We start from the raw sequence: 22163 nt of genomic DNA, 5'->3' as shown, positions 1-22163 counted from the left end.
GATTGACCCACAATATTTAAACTGATTCAGGTGTGTCGACCCAGGGTGAGATCTAAAACCTGCAGGACACCGGCCCTTGAGGCCTGGAGTTGGCCAAGCCTGCTCTAGATTCTACTGTCTGCTGCCCCCCTGCTGGACAGCTCCGTACCTCCAAAAATGAGATGACATACCACAGGTATGTCATCTGGGCTAACCACCTTTCCAGCTGCTCTTATTTCAACCTTAATCCTTGGCACTTTTTTTAACATTCAGTTCTACTTTCTAGGTCTAATTATTGGTGATTTGTTTTACATGTCCTCCCACCTGTTGCCTGTTCCCTTGTTATCCTCCGTGTATATATTGTCAACTCTGCCCCTTGTCCTTTTTTTTGTCCTGCCTCATGATCGTTTCTTCTGTCTCAGTTTTCTTCCTTTAAGATTTGTCATTTTTGGTTGATCTGTTCCTCTCTGGGGCTGTAACCAGGAAGCAGATTCCACATTGAATTGATTGAACTTACTCTGATCAGCTGTTCCGGAACAGAAAACAGTGATGGGTACAGGATGCTCATGGAGTGTGTGGCACATTACCTTTATTGTGTTGAGACTGTGTTGACATGTTGATTAATGGCTCATTTATTCTGATTTTTTCATACCAAATACAATTAATATACAGTATGTCAAATGATGTAAAATGCAGAATTTACAAAAAACATGTTTGCAAAGAAGTATAACTAAAAAAGTAAGAGAAAATCAAAGTGCAAGTTTTGTTTCTAGGAAATATAAGTGCTTGTGACATTGGGCATACTTGTGTATGTGAGGGGAAAATGCAGGGTTAAATTACCCCAGACTGGAGAAAATGTCCCCAATTTATCTTTTCATTGTACAGTGGGTGGTGGCGAGCTCCTCTCAGCATGAATACAAATATGTTGAAACTTGCACTTCCCGATAAACACAATTCTCACCACTGTACGACACATCAGCTGAATAGGTCACATGATTTTTCTTACAGTTACCCACCTATACAGGGTTTCGCTCTTTATGCTTGATGCATGCACTCATCACTATGAAGCTTAGCGTTGCCAACCTCAAAGTTAACCAGGAGCGGATCTACATAGGTTTTCTGAGGGTGGCATGGAAATCAAATGGGGTGGCCATTTGTCATTTTACACATATGCAGGTGTTACATTCTGCAATATGCATTAGAAAAGTAAAGGCACACACAAGCACGCACACACACACACGCGCGCACACACACACACACACGCACACACACACATATACCAATAAAGCCGCCTCTTAGTTTACCTTCTCTGTTTCCGAGTCTTGCATTTGGGTCCTACTCCACCTGCCACACAGAGAGCCTTGACAGCTTTCCACTATAGTGGAAAGCTGTCAAGGCTCTCTGTGAAAATAGAGAAATAAGAAAATAATAAGAATAAGAAAATAGAGAAGGAGGGATATATCCCTCCTTCTCTATTTTCTTATTTTATTCTTAATCATTCTAACCTGATGCACAGCCTTTCCATCTCCATTGCTCTTTCTAGTAAATCTGTAAACGTCCTTTTCCATTTACCATGTAGTTTTCTGGGGCAGTGTCAAAATGAGACATTGTCCTGGCCTCAGACCAATCTGACCAAAATCAAGTGCTAAATTTCAAGTACTGTTGCAACAGCAATTATTTGCAGTCACTGGCCATTAACTTCTAAAGAGTTGTCATGCTCAAACCTTAAATGGCCCAGTTCTCATAGACAATAACTGGAAGCAATACAGACTGAAGCACATGAAAGTTTGAGTTGCTTGATATTATTTATTAAACTGAGAATCTGATCTAATTACTTATTACACCTTCACCCAACTGATGGTACCTGAATGCTGGGCATAACCAGGCTTGGCAAACTGTTTGGAAAATTTATAAGCAAACATTAAATGGTTTATGTCGCATTAGAAATCCAGAAACGTGGTGCACCACTGTAGAAAATATGTGGCGACCCCTAACGGTAGAAGAAGAAGAGGAAGGTGGAGGGCGGCATAGCGTTCGTCCGGCCTAAATACATACGAAGAAGAAGAGGAACAGGAAGAAAACCAACAACGTTGTCGTCACTAAGCCCAGTAGGAAGACTGCTGAGTATTTGTAAATTAAGTTCTTCTTCCTCTACGCCGCTGCTCGGCTCATTAGTCGTGTATAATTGTTAATTAATTATTATTTCTTTTCGGAATAATATTTAGCTGATATCACCGGTGGTGTTAGACTTAAAAATGAATAACAACTGTGTTGATATTTGATTTCACTTCAACTTTTGAGGTGAAACAATAGCAGAGACAGCAGAACTGAGATGAGCTGAAGACCCGAGGAGAGGACACTTCACTGCAGACTGTGAGTTCTACAAAGACGCCTGCAAGCCTAGCATCACATCTTTTTTTTAAAAAGAGATTTTTAGATATGAAACGTTGCCATTCAACTACCAGCCTTTGTTGCACACTCAGCAGTTTCACTCGTTAAGGTGTTTAAAGTGTCTGAGCTTTACTGTACGTGACTTTGAGTATAAGAATCTTTAAAATTTACACTAAGTACGTATCTGTGTAGAAATATGGTTTCAGAAGGAATTCACTATGGATTATTTTATCTCAGTATCGACTTGTTACTTTGTCCAGATAAATATTTGTGTTGTCACGTGCATGGCGGAACTATGTTTATGAGGTTAAGTCGCTAAAGGCAGAACAAAAAGCTCTTCCTAAGAAAATGTGAAATAAGTGTGGTGATTTAATGTAAAACAGAAATTATACAATTTTAAAAAGCTTGAAAATTGATATTTGATATGAAAACACATTCCAAAGCTCGTCCTTGGATGTCAGCTGCCTTTTATTCCATTCTGTTAAGACATCCTGCACTGCTTCTGTGAGGTCTGTGCTCTGGGAATACCATCAGATGGCAATATATGTGGTTCCAAGGAGACTTTATGTCCTCTAGAAGTTTATATAAATACTACTTTCTGCTGAGTTTGAGCTCACTCACTCATTTTGTGTAAAGTAAAAATTAATTGTGTTTGTAAGGGTGGCATAGTGGTTAGCATTGTTGTCATGTAAATCTGTTTTGTAAATCGTGGTTATTCTATATTTCAGAATCGAGGATTACCTGTGAAATTAAATCTCAGCCATTCTCACTCGCTAGTGACATACAGGTTATAAGCCAATGAGAGTGTGGACTAATACGGGGGTATTAGTCCACACTCTTGGAGGAAGCATTCTTCCTCCAAGAGTGCTCATCTTGAAACATCAAACATCGAATTTGAGAAACCAGTAGTTGATGTGCATCTCTTATACTCTATGGTTTGGGATCATTGTGATATTTGAAAAATAAAGCCGTTCATGACGATATAAACCAGGAACCTGAAATTCGGATTCATCAACCCACAAGACCTGTTGTCACTTATTTTTCATGTGAGTTTTGTGTATGTTGGCCTTCCCGTATGCTTTACTCCTTACTCCTTCCATAGGAATGGCTTCTTGACAATGATCCTTCCACTGGCTCGTCCCTTGAGTTAGGTGCTTTTTTAATGGGATGCTTCATAGGACAATGTTAAGTGGCTTAACAAACAACAAAAAGACATTCCTCTGAGAAAGGCCAGGTACTAGTATTGAATTAAAAGTGAGTGAAAATGCAGCCAACACCAGAAGAGAAACTTTGAAAGACTTTCAGAAAGCCTGGAGAGTTATTGCTCAAAGAACGTCTGGATCATTGGAAGCAAAATATGAAGAATTGTGGAGTGGCTCAGAAGTTTTATATAGCTGTTGTATGTTGAAGCCTTGAATGGCTTTGAAGCTTCTTCCTCATTTGTCTCTTTATTCAAAAGGGAAATGAGGAAGGAGATGAGTTTCAGGTTTCAAAATGTTGTCATATGCACAGTACTGAGATACACAACACAGCAGATTTTTAAAAAAGAGCTTTAAAAGCTATGTACATATTTATACTACATCAGTTGTATGTACAGCAGACAGCAGTTGGTGTTCAAGACAGCTGTGAGAATGCGATCTAGTGTGCAGGAATGTAGATTGAGGTAATCTGAGGTTATAAACTCCTGTCATGTGTTTTGGAGTCTAATGGCATTGAGTTCTTTAGTCTACAGGTCCTAGATTTCACACTTCTATACCTGCAGCTTCAGGGTAGAAGTGTGAACAGACTTTGTCGAGGGTTGTGTGGGTTTTTCGATAGTTGATCCTCTGCAGAGAGGGCAGTGGACTCCTAATGACCTTTACAGCAATCTTCACTCTACAGGCGTTTGCAGTTCATAGCATTGGCAATGCTGTGCTGCAGCAGATTCACGCTCTTGTGGGTACTCTGCTTTCAAAGCTTTAAAATTAACAGACTTTTGACGGCCCAAAGGAAGAGGGGTCCTAATGGGACTAGCTACTGTGTTAAGCCAAGTTACATCCTTGCAGCAACATGAGCCTTGCTTAAAACCGTTTTTGTTGACAGTTGTGAAAATGACGTTTGCCAAATGAACTATCAATAGTTATTTTTTGCACTGGATTACTTTAATATGGGTTAATTTTTACAAAATGGTGAAGTAAGCACATCTGGAATATAGACCCACACATTCAAAAATTACCTTGAAAAATGTTGATCTGCACACAATTAAACAAACAATTGTACTAAACAATATCTTATGTTTGCTGTGGTTGTATGTGTTTAGATTTTGTAACATGTATGCTTCCAGTTAGGTGACACCTGTTGAGAAGCTAGAGCTGCAAGTCAGTAGAATCATGGAGGATGACTCCAGGCCTTTGCTGAGTTCAGAGCAGACTGGAGAGGACTACTTGCAAAGAGACTCCACAAATTCGCTAGACTTGAGAACTAAAAGGTAAATGCTGTGCTAATCAGTACAAAGTATGAATCATTTTCTCTCTTGCCTGTCACATGCCATAGGTTTATGTTGTTCATTTCATTGCTAGATAATAAACAAGCTGCTTTATTACCTTGACTCCTTGGAATTCACTTAGCAAGCAAATACTAAGATGTTAGTTGTGAGATGTGTGAGTGCTTCATTTTCCTAGCACCATTTCCTGTGTTAGTGAGTTTTAATCCAGTTCACACAATGATTAGAACCTCTCAAATCTCAAATATATTTGCTTTAATGCATGAATTTTCTTAGTCAAGCTACAGTGTGTCACAAAAGTGAGTACACCCCTCACATTTTTGTCGAAATTTTATTATGTCTTTTCATGGGACAACATTGACAATAAGACACTTTGATACAATGTAAAGTAGTCAGTGTACAGCTTGTATAACAGTGTAAATTTGCTGACACCTAAAAATAACTCAACATACAGCCATTAATGTCTAAACTGCTGGCAACAAAAGGAATACACCCCTAAGTGAAAATGTCCAAACTGTCTCCAAAGTGTCAATATTTTGTGTGGCAACCATTATTTTCCAACACTGCCTTAACTCTGGGCATGGAGTTCACTAGAACTTCACAGGGTCCCACTAGATTCCTCTTGCACTCCTCCATGATGACATCATGGAGCTGGTGGATGCTTGGCCAGCCAAGTACCTTTACCCTGAGTTTATATAGCAAGGCACTGGTCTTTTTGGAGGTGTGTTTGGGGTTGTTATCATATTGGAACCCTGTCCTATGGCCCAGTTTCTGAAGGGAGGGGATCATGCTCTACTTCAGTATGTCACAGGACATGTTGGCATTCATAGTTACCTCAATTTACTGTAGCCCCCCAGTGCCAGCAGCACTCATGCAGCCCCAAACAATGACATCCCACGTGCACTCAACTTCTTTGGTCGACCATAGCGAGGTTGTTCTGAGTGGAACCTGTTCCGTCAAACTACTGTATGGTCTTGACCAGTGTGCTGCAGCTCAGTTTCAGGGTGTTGGCAATATTCTTATAGCCTAGGCCATCTTTATGTAGAGTAACAATTCTTTTTTTCAGATCCTCATAGAATTCTTTGCCATGATGTGCCGTGTTAGACTTCCAGTGACCAGTATGAGAGAGTGTGAGGGCACTTACGGGTGTACTCACTTTTGTTGCCAGAAATTTATTCAATAATGAAGGTGTCTTGAGTTATTTAGAGGGGACAGCAAATTTACACTGTTTCAAGCTGTGCACTGACTACTTTACATTGTATCAAAGTGCCATATCTTCAATGTTGTCCCATGAAAAGATATAACAAAATATTTACAAAAATGTGGGGTGTGTATTCACTTTTGTGAGAAACTGTTTATAAGGCCTTATCCGATTGTAACATATTATACTTTAAATAATATAAAAATGTAAATTGTGCAAATAATTACTGTATGCAGTGAAATCAAAGAAATTATGTGTTTTTTCGTGACTTGAAAAATGCATGATTTTTATTGACATCTTCCAGGCCTTTCCATGTGGAACGCAAGAACATTATAAATGATGGCCCTCAAGAGACAGTATCTGCGGAGGCTGCTGTACTCAACAGCAGATTACACTACTACAGCAGACTCATGGGGTCTTCTGATCGACAATTGGTAGGTCGAGTTTGTTGTCACAACCATGAATGCATCACAACCATAGCTTCTGGGCAAAAAATTGCAAACCACTTAAAAACCCCCCAAACAAAACACAGTAGCAACATAAAGCTTACGACATGTTTTGACCAACAGATTGGTGACAAATTCAATATTATTAAATACAATTTTAAAAGCATTTATTCATTGCATGGCTATAATAAAAAAAAAATGCATTTTGGCATGAAAGCCTTTAGAAAGCCTTGATTATTCTTTGTTGTAGACACAGGCATGGAGAGCTGGTGACCGTGTGATGTAGTAGGGATTCCTAATTTAAAGTTTTCATGGATGAGTATGTAGTCACAAAAAACTGACTGGCACATAGACACATATAAGAATCCTTGTATTCACTGTCTCATGACCCTAACAGAAATTGAAATAAAAACTTCAGGAAGTTAAAGAAAATTCACATAAATGCTAGTGGTTTTCCAACAATGGCAAACGTGTTAATCCAAAACGGTGTTAACACATTTGCCCAAAACATTTATGAAATTAACTTGAAATAACTTGTGTAATTTTAATACTAGCTATTAGTTCCTCCATACAGCGCTAATTTTGAGCACTGTCACCGTGGAAGAGATTACTCCCATCTGCATAAAAGTTATAGATTACCTTTAGCATCTAGCTGTACAAAAGGGCACTGAGTATAAGCAAAGTTGCTTTTCTTTGGAAGACACAGGTAATGCCATATACTGTGTTACGCTTCCAAAAGAGCTCAGTAAATATGTTTTCATTGTACTTAGCTGTCTGATTTTTTTTTCTAGCAAGTAACAGTATTTTGTAGCTGAAATATCCATCCATTTATCAATCTTTGCTTATACAAATTAGGGCCACAGGGCACTGAAGCTTATCCCAGCTGCCATAAGAGACAGGGTATATATACTCTGGACAGGTCACCAGTTAATAAAATGTTTTTTGAAGGCACTAGATAATCAACCTTTTGGGGTTTAATTTATGTTCATCTGGACGTAGCGTATTCAGTGGGAGAAAGGTTTCGTCACTCATCCAAGTGACTTCTTTGGTCTAAGCTGACTGCAGGTTTCCCCAACCTTATAAACAGTGTATTTGCACAATAACTTAAACCAGCCCATTTAATGAACAATATGGTGTGAGGTAAGTTCCTTGATAGTTAATATGCAACTTGTCATGACCATTGATCAACAACCACTGATCAAAGACCACTGATCAATTGCCATGAGTACCATTCACAGAGTTGGATAATGGCTGCAATCACAGTATTGTAAATGGTACTCATGACCATTGATCAGTCGTCTTTGATCAATGGTCTTTGATCAGTGATCGATCTCAGGCTATATAAATTGGTATTATGGACTGTAATAATTTATATTACTTGAAAGAAGTCATAAGTTTAAGCTGATAACCTTAACTAATGCTTTTAAAGTTCCAAATTTTTGGAAGGAAGCCATGATAGATCAATAGGGCATGTAACATGTCAGAATGTATTGGAAAATCCAGTTGGCTAAATCCACAAAAAGCTGCCCTAGAGCCATAGAGGCAGTACAGGTCAATTGATCACATAGCCTGTCCAAAAAGAAAACAGATCTGTAAAAACTACCAGAGCTCAGAGTACAAAGCTACTTGTTCATTTTGAGGTGAGTCATTTTTCCTGCTGCACTGCTACATCAGATCTTGGGATTCTCCCACCTTTCAAGATCCACTTTAAGCCCTGGTTGTCCCATGCAGTGCACCTGTGTCAAAGCATCTGTATTGTTGTTTCTCTTATCATCTGTTTTTATTTTTACTTAAAATAATTTTAATTTGCCTTTCTATTGCTATTATGTTTCCATCCACTGGATATGTTAGCACATAGTTTTCATTTCATGAATACTCACAGAAAAAAAAAGTTATTGCTACATGGTTATAACTTCAGATTGTAAGGGGTTATCAGCTATCTCCTAATTTTCTTCTTTTCAAAGTTTTGTAGTAACACTGAAGATCAAACTGAAGATCTGAAAATGAAGCAAACCTACCTTAATAAGTGGAATGCTATTAAAGTTATCTTTGTAATTCTAAGACGTCATGACATGCACTTTTCTGAAATCTTCACCTTCACCTCTCCGTTTTTCCTCCCTAGAGTCCTCCAGATCACGTGATTCCTCAGCCAGATGAGATCTACATCTATAGTCCACTGGGAACAGCTTTCAAGGTCCCAGGCAGTGACCATACCTCTAAAAACCCCAGTATCATCACCATGTAAGCCCTAGCAGTAGTAAAATGTGAAATCCACTGCACAAAGCATGTGTAAGCTACATGCTTTCTTTGTAGTTAACTGGATGCATTTACTGCTTTGAGTTATTTTTTTTTTTTTTCTTGTCCCAGATTTGCTATATGGAACACAATGATGGGCACATCTATACTCAGCATGCCTTGGGGTATAAAGCAGGTGATGTGTTTCAGTTTACATACTTGATGTTTTCAGCTCATTCAAAACCACACCTAAAATCACATTAAAAAAAAACAAACAAAAAAAAAAACAACCTTTGTTTGAGAACTTTGTTCAAATAAAGGTTAGTGTAGAGGCCAAAAGCTCAAAATGAATATACAATTTCGACTTTATTTCAGGCTGGTTTCACTCTTGGAGTCTTCATTGTCATCTTCATAGGCCTGCTGATGCTGTATTGTTGTTATATTGTCCTCAAATCACCAAAGTCAATACGTAAGTCATTTTTACAAACTAGGTTTGGGATTAATAGACCAATACTAACAGCTTTCTAAAAGTTTACAATAGTACCTAGTTCACAATGGCTTGTTTCTGATCTCAAATGCTAGAAAAATATTTTCCATTCCATATTAGTATGCAAAATTAAGGCCAATGGCAAATTCTCAACATACACATTGTATAGGGTTCTTTGTGAGAGAGCAGTTATGTTTTTTGTTGTTAGCATTTCTTTAATATGTTGTCATTCACTTTAGCATAACTGATTAATTATGCTCTTTATAATTTGCAGGCCAGAAAGATAAATTATACCCTTAAATTTAAAAAATAGAGTACCTGTTTATACTTAAAATTAAGTGTTTTTTCCCTCTTATTCTCTGCCCAACACTTTTTTTCTGTGTCTGCATTATAAAGATTTTACAGAATGTTTTGTTCCAGTATCATTCAGAACCTGATCTATAGAGCAATTTATTCCCCAAATGCATGATGAAAACTAATGTATTTATCGGGATTTATCAGAAGTTGCTGTTTATGAAGACAAGTCTGTCTTCTGCAAAGTGTTACATTTTTGGGTGATCACTGTACAGGAATGTCACTGCTGTATTTACTCTGTTTAATATCAGTCAGAGCCTGATCTATGGAGTATTCCTTACTTCTGTAGTTTAAAAGCTTTTACACTCCGTCACCTGAAGACAGCAGCAACAGCTTTCATCTTACCTACTTATAATGTTTCAAACCTTTACTGAAGTCTGCTCTTAGCAGGTGGACATGGAATGTGCTGATTGTATCAGCGAGTCAAAGAAATTCCATCAATTTAACTTGAAAAGCTCTTTGCTTGCTTTGTACATATATCTAGGATATTTCCTCCTGAGTGAAATTGATAACTAGATGAAATGAGAGATTTAAAAAAAAAAAAAAAATGTATTTGTATAAATATGAGTTAACTACTTGTTACATGCGAATGTGCAGTCTTGTTAATACATCTAAACACTTGCTTTTAGATCATGGTTGCACCGGTATATTTTTGGCATAGTTACAAGAAGTTATTGTTAAGACAGAAGGTACAGAGCAAATGAATTTGAATCAAAAAAACAATTTATGCTGCTGCATTTACTAAATGACTTTGCAAAAGAATGTTAGCTCATAAAGTTCATGTTTGTCACCACTGTGTACTATGGAAAAGCTTTTGTGATATATTAACATCATATTTGGGAACCAAGTATTTACCTCTGTAATTATTCTTTGTGCTCTCCTAGCCTGTGTGGACACATCAGACTGGGAATTCCCTGATGTCTGTCAGTACTATTTTGGAAAAGTTGGTCAGTGGTCCAGCTTGATGTTCTCTATGGTGTCACTTGTTGGAGCTATGGTAGTCTACTGGGTACTTATGTCCAACTTCCTCTTCAACACTGGACAGTTTATTTACAGTAAGAAACAATGGTTTTATCTGCAAAAGAGTGGAATTATGTCATTCTATACTATTGTTTGACATGTTAATCCTTGTTTATGTTACCATATGTGCAGCACAGTGACTTCAGAAACATTTTAAGCAAAAACAAAACTCACAGCTCTGCAAGCTTTAATTAACTGTGGTAATATGACACATAGTGGGCCCAATGTTTGTAATAACTTTTTTTTCTTCGCTGAGGTTAAGCCATTGGATGATCTAAAAGATATTGTTACATTATTTTTCAATTTCTGTTTAAATACACAGAAGTTACCACTCAAGGCAAGAAACACTGAGAAGATCTCTGAAATTTGCACAGAAGACATTTGCATTACACAAAGACATTGTGCAGAAAGATGTAAATTCATTATTTGCTTTATCAAGCTTTTGGCTTTTGCAAGAAGGCTCGTTTCTCTTAACCGATGGCTTCCTCTTCTCTGTCCATAGACCATGTTCACAATATCAATGTGTCAGATTCAGAGTTGGAAACCAATGGCTCAGAAAAGGGTAAGTCACTTGCTGTATGCAAAGTTTCAGCTTTATCATATACCTTTCAAAAAAGGTTATAAATTCCAAGTAAATAATTCACATCCAGGGAATCACAAAGTTACTGCTTTGTAAAGAGGACATAGACCACCTGCATACTAAATATTGTAAAAGTTAAAGCTTTTTGGCCCGTATTTCCAGTCTGTTTTCAGATTTTTATTAAAGTTAGAATTAGTTTTGGAATAAACGTCTGGGAATGTCTGATGGTTAAATCTAGGGGCAAAATGTTTGGAATGAAATAATATTAGTGAACCTCTTCACAAAGACCACCAAACAGACAGCGGTTAGGCAAAAAGCGAAAGGAGACTGGAAAAGCATGTGACTGTAAACAAAGATGTACTTTATGCCTTTGATCTGGTGCATTTTATAATTTTGTGTCACCCAGTTAATTAACAGTGTTTGATGATATTCTGTTAATTTGTTCACCAGTCATCTGCCCTTACCAAAATACTAACCCTGGAGGGAACAACACCATCAGCACCCTTTTCCTCAGTGACAATGGAAATATGTCTGATGTGAACCCTTTTGAACGCTACTGGAGTAAAACCAACACTGTCCCCTTCTATCTCATCATTCTGCTTCTTCCACTGCTCTGCTTCCGCTCAGCTTCCTTCTTTGCAAGATTCACTTTCCTGGGTAAGACATCAAGAGGTTGACTGGAGCCACAGCGACCCCAACCTGGGTGGGAATGTATCAGGATTATCCAGATGAAAAAAAAAACGCTTTCAGTTTTTTTCAGCATTGTCCTCTCATTTATCTTTCAATCCCTGGCTGCTCCAGTCTGCATGCCAAAATATCCTTGAGCAAGATAATCCCAGGTTGCTCTTCAATGCAGCCATCGAAATGTGAGGATGTGTATGAATGTTAGATAGAAAGTACCGAAGCTTAGAAGAAAACTTCTATGAGTGGGGGAGGCATATTGTAGTATAAAGCACTTTAAGTGCTCGAGTAGAGTATAAAAGCGCTACATAAGAACCGTTCTATTTACCAACAGCAGTCGCATTGTTTTAGATTAGTCAGAAAACTTGGGCTTCGTAAATAGTGTGTACTGGAATTTCTTTACAACGCACTGCTGGCATTTGATTAAAAAGGGCCCAGCATAGAAATGTATTCTTTTTGTCACATCATTTTGACTGAAGGCTCGAAAAAATGGCTAGATCCTTTTCTTTGTAGACATGGAGTTAAGACTGGTGTCTTCTCATTAAGAATTTCACATTTGCTCAAAGGTGAATGAGTGGTGAAGTGCAATACTGATCATGGTTTGCCTTTATTTAACATTTATACTTAGTTAAATAAGCATACTCTGATGTAGAGTAGAGATACGTCAATTCATTGTTAACTGTGGGGCTTGATTAATCTGCTTTCTGTGTTGCATCAGCAATTCATCCATTAACGTATTGATCTCATTCATCCATCTTGTACAGGCACCATATCAGTGGTCTACCTGATTGTATTGGTCACTGTCAAAGCTGTCCGCCTAGGCTTTCACCTGGAATTCCACTGGTTTGACAAAACAGAATTCTATGTTCCAGGTAAAACTGGTGTTAATGCTTCTTTGAGTGTCTTTTAACAGGAATGTAGATGTATGTGTAGATATTGGTAACAACCGAAAGAAATGACAACAAAGATGTCCATAAATTGTGTAATAATATGAAATAACACAGGGAAAAAGCACATGAAGAAAGGGGGGGTGCAAAAAGTCATGACACCAGCTGAAAATCTAAATATTATATTATTGAGGTGCAAAACGAAGGTCCATTGGCTGTACACCTATGGAGCCATGTAATAAGGCATATTATGACCACTGACAGAGCAAGTGAACATTTTATCTTCAAAGCTGATATGTAAGAAGCAGTAAAAAAGGGAAAATGTAAGGATTTTGACAAGATTTGATGAGGGCCAAATTGTGATGGCTGCATGACTTGGTCAGAGCATCTCCAAAACTGCATTTTTTTGTGGAGGTGTTGTTGGTCTGCAGTAATCAGTATTTATCAAAAGTGGCCCAGTGGTGAACGAGTGACAGGATCATGGGCAGCTAAGGTTCACTAGTGCTAAGGGGAGGGATGGCTGGCCAACAGATCCAACAGTTGCTGTTGCTCTAATTGCTCAATAACGTAATGCTAGTTCTGATAAAAAAGGTGTTAGAATACGCAGTACATTGCAGTTTTCTGCATATGGGGCATATCCTCAGATCAGCCAGAGTGCACATGCTGACACCTGTCCACTGCCAAAAGTGCCAAGAATGGGCATGTAAGATTGAGAACTAGGACATGGAGCACTGGTAGGGGGTGCCCTGATCTGAGGAATCATGTTTTCTTTGACGTGGATGGCCGGGTACATGTGCGTTGCTTCATTCTGCCACCAGGATGAACTATGGGCACGAGGTAAACCAGCAGAGGCAGTGTGATGGTTTGGCTAATGTTCTGCTGGAAAACCTTGGGTCTTGCCATCCATGTGGATGTTACTTTAATACATACCACCTACCTAAGCATTGTAGACCATATGTAACCTTTCATAAAAACTATATTCCCTGATTGCTGCGGTGCTTTCAGCAGGACAATGTGCATTGTCACAAAGCTAAAATGTTTCAGGAATGTTTGAGGAGAACAACAAGAAGTTTGAGGTGTTGACTTGGTTTCCAAATTCCCCAGATCTTAATTTATTCAAGTATCTGTGTGATGTGTTGAACAAGCAAGTCCGATCCATGAAGGCCCCACACTGTAATTTGCAGCAGTTGAAAAATCTGTTGCTAACATCTTGGCGCTAAATAACACAGCACACTTGGTCTTGTGGAGTCCATGCCTTGATGGGTGAGGGCTGTTTTGAAAGCATAAGGCAGATCAACACAATATTAGGCAGATGGTTATGTTATGCCTGATGCGTGTGTGTCTGTGTGTGTTCTCAGTTTCTTTACATTAAAGAATGTATCTATGTTTTAATTATGATCTTTCAGAGTTCAGATTGCTCTTCCCTCAGCTCACTGGTGTTCTCACTCTGGCCTTCTTCATTCACAACTGCATCATCACATTAATGAAGAACAACAAGGACCAAAAGAACAATGTGAGTGTTATTTATCCATGTTCTTCCAAATATTAGTACTCTTCAAATCTGGTTTTTGCTAAGTAAATTTAGATGACACAATTCAGTATCAAAAGTTTTAATTCTGATGCATCTAAGGTAAATTTGGTATGTTTTCAGGTGCGTGACCTGTCTGTGGCTTATCTTTTAGTGGGGCTAACCTACCTGTACGTTGGAGTGTTGATCTTTGCTGCTTTTCCCTCTCCTCCTCTTTTCAAAGACTGCATTCAGCCAGTAAGATTTTCACTTTATTGTTATTTTTAAATAATTTTTATGTATGCATTTTTTTTCACCATATGAAAAATGCTCATATTTTCCCTATACCCACTACCACTTAAAGATGCAAGTAAACCCTTCGATTTAATAACCGATTAAATGTCTTTTGGCAGCAGCAATCTCAAAAAGTGTATTCAGGTAGCTGTGGTTCAGTACAATGCACTACATTTTTTTTTCTTTTTCTTTTGCCTGTCCCATTTGGTTCTTTAGCCGTCAGAATTGTTGTCTGAAGACCAACAAGGATACCCAATGGATTTATTTTGCCAAATGGATCATCATGGCATTGCCGTATTGGTCCATTTGATCGACCTTTTATTTTATTATTTATTTTATTTTATTTTCAGTTGTTACAGACGGGACAGACATGAGTGAGGGATAGGAAAGGGAGAAAGAAAGAGGAAGGAAAAGAAAAACAGAAGGGGAGAGGGACAGTGAGAAAGGGGGGAAAAAATCTCCTGGATCACCTGTTGAGAGAGAAGGAATAGAAAACAAGCAAAAAAAACAACAAAGCAACATACTATACACAACACCATCGCATTAATCTAGCTAAGTGTAAACAGCAGTAAACACTAAATATTGAATGTTGTTGTGCAGCACGCAGGACAGACAGCGCACAATGTGCTTTGAAGTAGCAGCCAAGAAAGGTGTGATTTAAGTCTACGAACAGTGAACACCTGTGTGCACACCTGTGTGGGTCGGCGCGCTTGTATTCAAATGGTTTCCCCATGTAATGGTCTGCAAGAGGATGTAGAGAGCCATGCCCTGTCCCTCAGGGCATGAAGCAGGCATGGAGGAGATCCAGGCTCCAGACATCCAGAGGCCCCAGAGTGCGAGAGCCCAAGGAGGACCACCGGAGGGGCATCTGTGCCACCCTCATGGGAAGGGCTGAGGATCCCCAGACGAGGGGTCACCCAGTAGCCACCGAGCAGAAGCTAGAGGGGGCTGCACCGGCGTGCCCGCTGGCTCTGCCGGCAGCCAGCTGTGCCAGAGAGAACCGAGCCGCAGGCACAGAGGCCAGAGGCCCGAGGGCCCCCCGCGCCCCGGAAGAGGCCTTACCAAGCAACAGGCACCAGGCCCCGCCAAGTAGCCACCGGGATTGAGCTGGTACATACCTGAGCGCCCAGCCCCGGACACCAAGAACCATCAATGCACCGACCCCTGAGGGTATCAGTCACCGGCAGGGAGTGTGGTGAGGGGAGATAGGCCTCCACACTTGGAGGGCCTGGGAGTTCCCAGAGAGGTGGAGTCTAAGACCCGACCTGACATATAGACACAGACAAACAGACACACACAGACACAGACATGCATTCCCACCCTCATGCACACATATACAAACACTCAGCACTCACCCAACGTAAGGATTGACATAAATGGACATGTACACACAATCACACTCCCCAAACATACTCTATACCCCGGGTCCAGGTATCCTCGCCCCCAGAGGGGGAAACAGCACCCAGACCCAAGAGATGTTACCCTTCCCCCCGGGGTGGAGGCAAGCAGACCGTCCCAGGCTCCGCAGCAGCAGGGAGGCCAATCGGACAGCCAACATCTCCTCCCAGCCCCCCCGCCCCGATGGGTAGTAGAGAACGGGGGTGTGTGAAGACCACATATCTCCCTCCTCCCGCTCATGTGTAGTGTTGCTGCGTGTTGCTCTAAAGTGCATTTAAAACAAGGGAGAGCATGGTGCTGCTGCCAGAGAGCAGCAGGTGTTAGCACGGCCCCTCCCGAGAACCCTCAGTGTCTACATGGATTTAAAATTGAGAGGTGGGCACCGGCGCCAGAGGTAGGTTTGAATACACAGACCGTCTACTGGACGCCGTTAACGTGCCCAGCCTCAAGGCCCTATATATATATATATATGTGTGTGTGTGTGTTATGAGAGTGTAAGTAATGTGGATGTCTAAGTTGTGAGATAAAATTGAGGCACAGGTGGCCAGAAGGGGACAGAGGGGGGGGAATGTCTCCCCTGCACCCTGGTGACACACCCGCACCCCAAGGCCCTACCTGTGTGGGTGGGTGTGGTGGAGCGGGAAGAGGGAGGTGCCGGGGATGGGGAGGAAAAGAGGGGAGGGGAGGATGCCCCTCCCTAGGGCCAGCTCCCCCGCTGACCCCAGTAGGCACCCCCGTCCTCTGGTACCCACCAAGGCAAGGGAGCCCAGGCCCATCCAGACCGGGGCCTACGGCAGCAGCACTGCCAAGCCCCACAGGACCCGGGGCAGCCCACCCTACCCCACCGCAGAGGAAACTGTACCCACCCCAACATTCAATCATCTCCCAGACTACACAAGACAACAGACACCCAGGTTAAGTTTATTCTCCACCTCTCCTATGTCTCTCCCCCACCTGCAGAGTGGACTCCTGCAAGGATGGAACAACCTCCCTGTCAGTTGAAGAGCCCCCCAGTTAGGCCGATGCACAAGAGGCCCCCTGTGCCAGGGCTGAGCCCCCGTGCACCCACCCGCCCACAACCTCGGCGACACACCGACGAGGACCGAAGCCCCCAAGGCCCAGCCAGAGGCCCAGCCAGAGCCCCAGCACGGAGGCGAAGCACCCCCCGAACCTCAAACCCCCACAATGCACTAGATATAAGAAGACTATTATTCGCTGAAATGAGTCAGTGGAAGCAGATGTTTACCATCTGTGATGTATCTGGGTAAAGGGGCCTGTTATTTTCATTGCACACCATCTACATTGGTTTATCCCTGAGCAGGGCAAAAGATGGATTGTCTTTGTTGGAAGTGAGTTTATCATAGCTTTGCTATAGTGTTGAAAGGTGTTGATCTGCTGTGTTGTTAAGTCTTTTGAGATATAGCTGGTAAAGGTAGATCATTTCTACACTAATAAACTGGGCTCAGTGGTTAACATGGTTACTACTGGACAATTTTGAAAATGTAGTCACTGTTAACAATCTATACCCATCCTTTACACCACATTTTTACCTAAGGCAATGTCACCATGTTTGACTACAGCTGTCACACAGTAAACCTTGAACTACTGTATGACAGCTGTAGTAGTTCAAGGTTGAGAAGTGGTTTGCGTTGCTACGCTGAGTTTACAGAGGCAACAGAGCAGAACAAAATTTCCAGTTGTAGTTACAGTCCATCCATGGGAGGACTCCTTAAATTGCTCCAATATGTATTTAAAATAAACACAGTCAATATGTTAGAAGAGAGGAACCATACAATTGGTTGTTGTAACTTCTGACTCTAATAAGGTTTTGTTGACATAATTAACTTGCAGGGTTACACACTTTTAATCTACTCTTTGTAAGTGGAATTGTTTTTCAGTATTACCAATTTTTTCATACATTTCAATTTGATTAATGTTAAAAACTAAGCATTCAAAATGATTTTTATGTACATAGATGATTTAAAGAGTAATCCTTCTGTTTGTTTGCTTGTTTCAGCATAGTGTACACTGAAACAGTTTTGATCTGTTGGGGCATGTACATGTAGCTTTAAATGGTCTTCTGTGGTTTCTGGCATTATTTACTTTATATTTTGTGTGTATTTAATGGGAAATTCCTGAGTAGTTTCTGTGGTGTATGGGTTCCCGCTTCCATTAGGTGTGTGGTCTGAAACAATATTTAGATGAAAAGTAGAATCCATACTAAACCAGGACCAAAGGTATCGCTGCAGAGCATTGCACTGGAATGTGTTGGTCAGTATGATGTACATAACATGGCAGTGGTTTTAATCTTGTGGCTAAATCGTGTTTATTCTGACATATCAGTCATTTTGTGTCTGTTTAGATTTAAATATGATTTGCTTTTGTTTGAACCATAACCATAAGAATTTTTTATCGGCTTGTTTCTTCATGGACATGAACATTAAAACCCCTTATTTGCTGATTTCTGGCAACCATAAGTTAGCTTATAAACACTGCACTGCTTTTCCCTCACAGAACTTCCTGGATAACTTCCCCAGCAGTGATATTATGGTGTTTGTGGCTAGGACCTTCTTGCTTTTCCAGATGATTACTGTATACCCCCTGTTGGGTTATCTGGTGCGGGTTCAGATGATGGGTCAACTATTTGGAAATCATTATCCCAGGTAAGAGTAATGCTTTTTCCATTTAACAGGAAACAAAACAATGCTGATAACTGATCATATTTCCCCCACGTTTCTTTTATTTTAAACAAAAAATGTGATAATTTCTCAATTTAACTGCTAAATTTTGTTCAGTTGTTGTGTCTGCGGTGGGAATAATCAGGCAGTTTTCTGCTATGGGATGCACTTTGTGCTCCTGTACATAGCTGTAATAAGAGAGTTGCAGTTTCTACTCCAATTGTTATTAATTAAACAAGACTAAGAAAAGAAATGACATTGTAACCGAATAAATAAATTAATAAAAAACAAAAGCATGTTTCAGATTTCTTCATGTGGCCACTTCTTTGTGTGCCATCTCTTAACGACCTTATGATGTCCTGGGTAAACAGTGATCGATGACTTGCCTGTAAGCAATTTATAGTTTGTTATATTGTTTTTCTTTAGTTTCCTTCATGTTCTGATACTGAACATCTTAATTGTTGGAGCTGGTGTCCTGGTGGCCACATTTTATCCCAATATAGGATCCATCATACGGTAAGTATGAAATTGTTTTGCGTTCACTTATGTGAAGACAAACAGTCTAATTAGTCTTAGTTTAATAATTTAGCTTGAATAACATTTCATAAAGTAGACTGACTGTGTAGCTATGAAATTCTGTAAACATTTTGATGACATTCTTACATTATTGAGGTGTTTGATATTAAAGACTACATTGGTTATACTTGATTGAAAAATAAATGAAATAGATTGTTATAATAATGGCAATAAGTGGATGATTAACTTAATAAAGTAAAATTCAATAAACAGATATTTGTATTTTTGAAAAATAGTCACAGAATAAGCAGTTCCAATTGTTGTCATACCCTCGAAGCGCTTTGGGTATAAAGTAGAACAGCACTATATAAGAATCAGTCATTTTACCCTGAAGTTAATTTACAGATAATAAAAGGCTAAAAAAAAAAAAAGGTCATTATAATATAAAAATGAACAATAAAATCAAGGCATAAATGGTATGAAAAATGTGACAGTTAATAAATAAAATAATACATAAATAAAACTATTCTGATAGTTCCAAGTTTGAATTAGAATTGAATGTCTTAGTTATTTATATGTATTTGAACAAAGTTCAAGATTCTGAGAAAGGCAGACCACTGAGTTGTAAAATATTTGCAGTTACATTTATGTCCTGTCTAAAAAGAAAAAAGAAAATTACAGTATGCCCCGTGGATATGTAGATATAAGGTATAGGTATAATTATGCATCTAAGATGTTTTGTGCATAAACTGAATTAGAAAGTATGTTTTTATCTTTCTTTGAAACTTTTTACTTTAAAACAAACAACACTACACTCAATACGCCAGGGTTTGAATCAGTGGCCAAAAGGTAAACCTGTGTTAGCATGTTCATCCTTACCTATGCAAGGAAGAAAAGAAACAAAGTTTAATCTAAATTCAAGTATGTTTCCTTTTTTTGTTGTGGCCATTGTTGTTTGGCATACCAGTTGGCTCCTTGTAATGGTGTAGTGGTTTTAACTTTGTGTTCCTCTTTGCAGGTTTTCTGGAGCAATTTGTGGATTGGCTTTAGTGTTTGTATTTCCTGCATTAGTCCACATGATCACCCTGAGACGGCAGGGGATGCTGAGGTGGAAGACAGCAATTTCCCACAGTTTACTAATCTTACTGGGTGTGGCCAACCTGGTGGCTCAGTTTTTCATGTAGAAGTGGCTAGTTAATCTTTCAGAATTAAGATTAATAAATATGAAGAAGAATTCAGCTGGCAACCTGACATTATTTGAAGAAACTTTAAGTGTGAAAGGCAGATGAATCAAATCAGCTACTCAGATTAATGTTTGTGTTTGTGGTAGTTAAATTTCCTATCACAAGAAGTTACAGTTGAATATTAGGGCAGTAATACAGTTTAATAACAGGAATTCAGTGTTTTTGTTTGGCATACATTCATTTTTATTTCCTTCATGTTATCCAGCCTTTTTTTCTGCCCCGCTAGTCATATACCATATTCTAAACTGTGTTGAAACACAGATGTTTCAGATGGGTGTGAGCATTTTGTTAATGGGTTTATGGTTACCGTACATTTTTTTTTTTTTGGCAACAGTGTCCTTGGAAAAAGCCAAGGGCGCACTTTATTCAAAACGAAAACAGAACCGGTCAGAATTAAACTGGATCTAGTGGGAAAAAAATTGAAAATTTAACAGGTGAAGATCTATAAATATTCACTCTGTGTAGGCCAAAGTGATGTGGACACAATTACTAGTCCAATTGAATAACATTAGCTCTCTATAGTTCCTCAACTGTAACTTGATAGAGCTGGGTTACAGCAGTCACAGTTATATCTTGCTGATGGTAACTATCAAGTATTGACTTGCTATTTTTTTTTTTTTTAATTATAAATAACATCTGGCCCAACCATAGGATAATTAATTGCTGTCTTGATTTGTTTTAAATATATACTATATTTTACTAATGGTTGGATAGCTAAAGGGATTATGTGCGAGGAAAGAGTCTGTATTAACTTTAGTTTTCACGTTATTTTTAATCATCAGTATCAGTGTGAAAAATAATTTTGGTTTGAGGCAAATTTTAGTACTGTGGGCATTATTATCTGTAACATTGCATTCACTGAGGTCACATGGGGATCAAGATGCACTGTGGTAAAAAAGCAAGCAATAGCTCAGTATTAATAATTGTTATAGCAGGGTAATATTAAACTATTAATAACTAGTTTTGCCTCATAGGCATCTTTGTTTGTTACCCATGCCCATAGTTTTTGGCCCCTTCTTTCACATTGTAGTCTAATATGTTTCAGCCATAACAATTGTTGATACAAGCTATTACTTGGTTTATACCTTGGTATTTCTCATGCTATTATGTGAGTATTGCAACGTTTAGACATTACAGCAGTATTATCATGTTAATACTGAGCTGTTATTAAGTCCTGTCATAATAGTGAACAAAATTATAAATGTCAATGTGGGGTTTTCAGATTGGTTCAGAGTGATGTTGTGTGTGAGGGAAGATAAGGTGCTGCGAAAGTCACCTGTACAAATCAGTCAAACTTTTTAGGTGTTTGGTTTATTTTACTATTATTATGAGGTTTTTTTCCCCTGTAGCCCACATACCAAAATCTGATTTATTTTTCTCCACACTTTGTATTATTTTATCATCTTTAAATGGATACAGCTGAAGACTTTTTTTTTTCTAGCAGTTTACACTAAATAAAGCTTAATTGAAATTACTTTGTCTTTGAACCAAGTACACTTTCCATTCATTTTGTTTCGGTTATCTAATTCAGAGTTGCAGGGGGGGGGGGGGGCGAAACCTATTACAGTTGTTGTTGTTTAGTTGTTTAGTTTTCTGTAGAGCTGTACTACGGTGGCTTCTAGAGACAAAGCATGTACAAACTCCAAAAAGCACGTACAAACTCCAAAGCACATACAAATTTTGGAGTTTGTACGTGCTTTGGAGTTTGTACGTGCTTTGTCTCTAGGGGCAACCGTAGTACAGCTCTACAGAAAACTAAACAGTAGTCATGTTTGTAGGGTTA

At 39.2% G+C, this 22163-nt stretch overlaps 1 protein-coding gene across 4 annotated transcripts; it reads left to right on the top strand.

The window, feature by feature from the left end:
• The first annotated feature begins 1989 nt into the window (after positions 1-1989).
• slc38a9 (solute carrier family 38 member 9) lies at positions 1990-21904 on the top strand. Of its 4 annotated transcripts, none has more exons than XM_035910585.2 (16): positions 1990-2087; positions 2281-2352; positions 4694-4837; positions 6358-6487; positions 8622-8740; positions 8867-8930; positions 9110-9203; positions 10460-10630; positions 11098-11157; positions 11626-11832; positions 12621-12728; positions 14150-14256; positions 14395-14508; positions 18457-18605; positions 19047-19136; positions 20155-21904. In XM_035910585.2, the coding sequence occupies exons 3-16, from the start codon at positions 4740-4742 to the stop codon at positions 20318-20320; spliced, it is 1677 nt and encodes a 558-aa protein (XP_035766478.1). In that variant the 5' UTR covers positions 1990-2087; positions 2281-2352; positions 4694-4739; the 3' UTR covers positions 20321-21904. The 4 variants fall into 4 exon arrangements, with proteins under 4 accessions (XP_035766478.1, XP_035766477.1, XP_087700086.1 ...); XM_035910584.2 differs by having other exon boundaries at positions 1990-2109; XM_035910586.2 differs by having other exon boundaries at positions 2005-2103.
• Positions 21905-22163: the final 259 nt, after the last annotated feature.

This window comes from Neolamprologus brichardi, chromosome 7, assembly GCF_056152115.1.
Source record: "Neolamprologus brichardi isolate AB-2024 chromosome 7, ASM5615211v1, whole genome shotgun sequence".
NCBI lineage: Eukaryota > Metazoa > Chordata > Actinopteri > Cichliformes > Cichlidae > Neolamprologus > Neolamprologus brichardi.
This window is presented reverse-complemented; position numbering and strand designations above follow the sequence as displayed.